The sequence below is a fragment of the Hippocampus comes genome, unplaced genomic scaffold, assembly GCF_001891065.2.
Source record: "Hippocampus comes isolate QL1 unplaced genomic scaffold, H_comes_QL1_v1.1 scaffold271, whole genome shotgun sequence".
Lineage (NCBI taxonomy): Eukaryota > Metazoa > Chordata > Actinopteri > Syngnathiformes > Syngnathidae > Hippocampus > Hippocampus comes.
The window spans coordinates 211885-216231 of NW_017805830.1; the positions used below are offsets into that span (position 1 = coordinate 211885).

Consider the following 4347-nt stretch of genomic DNA (forward strand, 5'->3'; position numbering starts at 1 on the left):
AGGGAAAACCCACTCAAAACTCTACTCTTAAAAATCTATACAAAGAAGGTCAAAGCCCGGAGTCAAACAGCCAACCTCAGAACTGTAAGACGGATGTGCTAATCACATGGCATCCATGATTTCTTGGCCTCTGGAACTGCATCCTTCCATCCATTTATGATCTATCAATCTAGCTACATATCTATTTATATTTAAAATGCTCTGCGTTAATGGCACAAGTTTTATAATTAAGAATAAAATAAACCTCAAGAAAATTTGAGAAATTAGTAAATTATGATTTATTTTCAGTGTACTGTGCATGCATTGTCTCTGATGCGGACGTTGCCCCCAACAAGATGGCCACCGGTAGGCATGCCGTTTTAGCACCGGGCTGCTTATTTTAGTCCCCTATATCTGTAGAAAAACCTCGGACGAAACAAAAGGGGGAACGGCCGACAGACGGATGAGAGGAGCAGCAAATAAATGTCCATTATGTTTTTCCGTGTGTTAATTTTGTCGAATAGACTTAAAGAGTGTTCGTCTCTTTCTGAACAGACTTGCTTGCTCAACAGACTTGCTTGCTCCAGTGGAAAGAAAAAAGGCCACGCGCTTCATTCGAACGACCTTGCTCCAGACTCAGTGGAAAGTCCACCAGCGGACTTTCCTCTCAGACGCCGAATTTATGCGACAGCAATGACGTATTTTGCGGCGCGCCCGATTAGTGTGAAAACATATTTCTCTTGATTAATAAGTGAATAATAGAGTCCCCTACACAAAAAGCAATTCGTTCATCCTCTGTCGTGATTAGAAAAGAGCCCAGAAGTGCCAAATTCCAAACATAGCCCGTGTCTCAATCTCTTACCAGAATAGTTTTCCGCGTTAGCAAGGAGTTCCGAGCTGAATACTAGCTAAAACTAAAACCAGCATTGCGACAAACCCGGCCGCAACTGTTTTCTTTTTAAACTGTCCTAATTAAAGACTATAATGACTCGCCACGGCAAGAATTGCACAGCTGGAGCCGTCTACACATACCACGAGAAAAAGAAAGATACAGGTGAGAAATGTGTCGTGATTGATTCAGCTAACCTGTTAGCTGAACACTCATATACTTCTCATTAAATTACGACACGTTACGAAGTAGTGATGTTAATTTAATGTGGTTGAGAAACAGCACACGTTTGAAATAGGGTTTGTGCCAGTAATTCACTACAGATGTTTATTTAGCGTATTGCACAGTTTTACATCTGACCCAATTCGTGTTGTCTTGCTTTTTATAGAAAAACACAAATCTTGTTTGTGTGTGTGTGTGTGTGTGTGTGTGTGTGTGTGTGTGTGTGTGTTGAGTTCATTCTGCATTAACCCTCCTGTTGTCCTCGGGTCAAAATGACCCGTCACTGTGTTAAAAACGCCCCAAAAAACCCTAAATAATATTTTTTTAACTTGAAATTTTATGACTTTTCCTAGATTGGCCCCAACTGCAGAAAAATTTAAATGTTGTTTTTATTCACATTTCCATGGAAGCTGTACAAAAAAAGTACAAAGGTGGTCTTCGGGTCAAAATGACCCATGAGGCAAATAGAGTTGAAATCAAGGTCACAAAGTTATTTACACACCACAGAATGTTTCAATGTTTTAGTTGTGTCTCAGATCAATTCGTAGAACACGTGAACAAGACAGTAGCAGACATAAACAAGACAAGATAGGTGGTGTTCTCACAGATGGCAGAACTATTTTTTTGTGGATTTCAAGGGGTTATTAAGGTGCTACAGATGACAGGACCCTGAATTCTCTCTGTGCTGACGCCATGAGTGTGCGTTATGACATTGAAGAGGCCCTAGAGCTGATTTTTTCTGCTGTCCAGCAAGACAACTGATTCAGAAGAGGAAGTGGAGGATGTATCAGAAGAAGATGGGGAGGAATATAACCCAGAGCATGATGAATCATCTTCAGAACAAGAAGAAATCCCTGAAGCTGAAAGAGAGACTTTCCTTTCAAAAAATGGCAAAATAACATGGTCCTCAGCAGCATACAACCAACAAGGCAGGCATGCAGAACAAAACGTAGAGGAGCTCCTGAGAAACCTGATGATCCACCTTCCACAGCCACTTCCCCAGCGAGGGCAAGTAAGAGGAAGAAATGCCAGTTCTGCCCTCAAAAGAAGGACTGTAAAACACATACTGTGTGCTATAGGTGAAAGAAATATATCTGCAAAGGCTGTGCACTTGCATACTGCGCTACATGTGTGAATTAGTTAAATGTGTTATCTTATTTTTCATATTTGTGTCTTGTCTTGTATTGTCCTAAATAGTTCATTGGAAGAAAAAAAAGAAAGAATCTTTAGTCATTGGAATGAATACAAATGCATCCATAACTAATTTTCGCACATTTTTTTCCTTTTCTTAAGCTATAGAAATACAAGTGAAGAGGGAGCACTATGTCACACGTAATGTGGTGAAGGACAAGTTGTTTCTTCAAGCAATATGAAATTTGGTGTTTAAAATTCAATTAAGCTGCTTATTTGGGGGGTTGAGTGAAGATGGGTCATTTTGACCCGGAGGACACAGGGCGTGTACAGAAAATGAGGACAACAGGAGGGTTAACAATGCCATTCATTTCACATTTGGTACTATCTATCCGTTTTCCGAAGCGCTTATCCTCACTAATAATTGTTTAATTTTATATATATATATATATATACCGGTATATGATATACCAATTTCAGTTTTTAATAATGGATATGTATTCTTTCATAGTGGATCTGGACTAATGAATACATCCACATAAAAGTTGACCAGTTTCATATATTTACTGAAGGGCAACCAACACTCCACCATGTGTAAAACTCTTTTTGATTTTTAAAGAATTTATTTGCACATTAGAGTGGAAAATAAGTATTTGGTCAGCTACAAAGAAGCAAGATTTCTGGCTGTCAAAGAGGTCTAACTTCTTCTAATGAGATCTAACGAGGCTCCACTCGTTACCTGTCTTAATGGCGCCTGTTTTAACTCATTATTGGTATAAAAGACACCTGTCTACAACCTCAGTCAGTCACACTCCAAACTCCACTATGGCCAAGACCAAAGAGCTGTCGAAGGACACCAGAGACAAAATTGTAGACCTGCACCAGGCTGGGAAGACTGAATCTGCAATAGGTAAAACGTTTGGTGTAAATAAATCAACTGTGGGAGCAATTATTAGAAAATGGAAGACATAAAAGACCACTGATAATCTCCCTCGATCTGGGGCTCCATGCAAGATCTCACCCCTTGGCATCAAAATGATAACAAGAACGGTGAGCAAAAATCCCAGAACCACACGGGGGGACCTAGTGAATGACCTACAGAGAGCTGGGACCACAGTAACAAAGGCTACAATCAGTAACACAATGCGCCGCCAGGGACTCAAATCCTGCACTGCCAGACGTGTCCCCCTGCTGAAGCCAGTACACGTCCAGGCCCGTCGCTAGAGAGCATTTGGATGCTCCAGAAGAGAACTGGGAGAATGTGTTATGGTCAGATGAAACCAAAATAGAACGTTTTGGTAGAAACACAGGTTCTCGTGTTTGGAGGAGAAAGAATACTGAATTGCATCCGAAGAACACCATACCCACTGTGAAGCATGGGGTTGGAAACATCATGCTTTGGGGCTGTTTTTCTGCAAAGGGACCAGGATGACTGACCTGTGTAAAGGAAAGAATGAAAGGGGCCGTGTATCGAGAGATTTTGAGTGAAAATCTCCTTCCATTAGCAAGGGCATTGAAGATGAGACGTGGCTGGGTCTTTCAGCATGACAATGATCCATACATGGCAATGGCGAGTGATGAAAAAAGCGGAAGGGGCGTGGCCTGGACGGGGGCGTGGCCTGGACGGGGGCGTGATTACTTACAAAAGTGGCACTAAACATGCTGAAGATGAAGTGTATTAAATTTACACAGTTTGAAAATTGAACAGAAAAAAATCCCAAGATCGCCACTATTCTTTCAAGTGAAAATTTGTGCAATTTTGCCTATGCATTCCTGGTGAGCACCAATATGTAACTCCAAATTTGCTGCTCAAAATCAAAACTAAAAAAGTAAACACATCCCCTGCCATATTTAAGATTTGTTCATGACTTGTATTCATAAAGTGTTGTGTAAATGTGATAAAAAGCTGTTGATTCTTACCTCATACAGTGATAGTGAATATTTATTATGCATACAATTTATTATGCATAACCGTGCTTTATTATCCAAGACAAAACGTGAATTATCAATATGAATATAAAACGCAAATAAAAACAAATAAATGTTATCATGCTGTTGCTACAAATGCATACCAAATAAAATTGAAAATATCATCCTCGTATATTTGAATAAAAAAGTATATACCT

General features: G+C 40.0%; 1 protein-coding gene across 1 annotated transcript in view; it reads left to right on the forward strand.

Moving 5' to 3' along the window:
* Positions 1 to 646: 646 nt before the first annotated feature.
* The window catches only part of nosip (nitric oxide synthase interacting protein), an 18237-nt gene continuing 14536 nt past the window's right edge, over positions 647 to 4347 (forward strand). Inside the window, exon 1 of the mRNA XM_019887483.1 lies at positions 647 to 1033. Within this exon, the coding sequence (XP_019743042.1) occupies positions 964 to 1033 (70 nt within the window). The 5' untranslated portion in view covers positions 647 to 963. The remainder of the gene's footprint in view (positions 1034 to 4347) is intronic.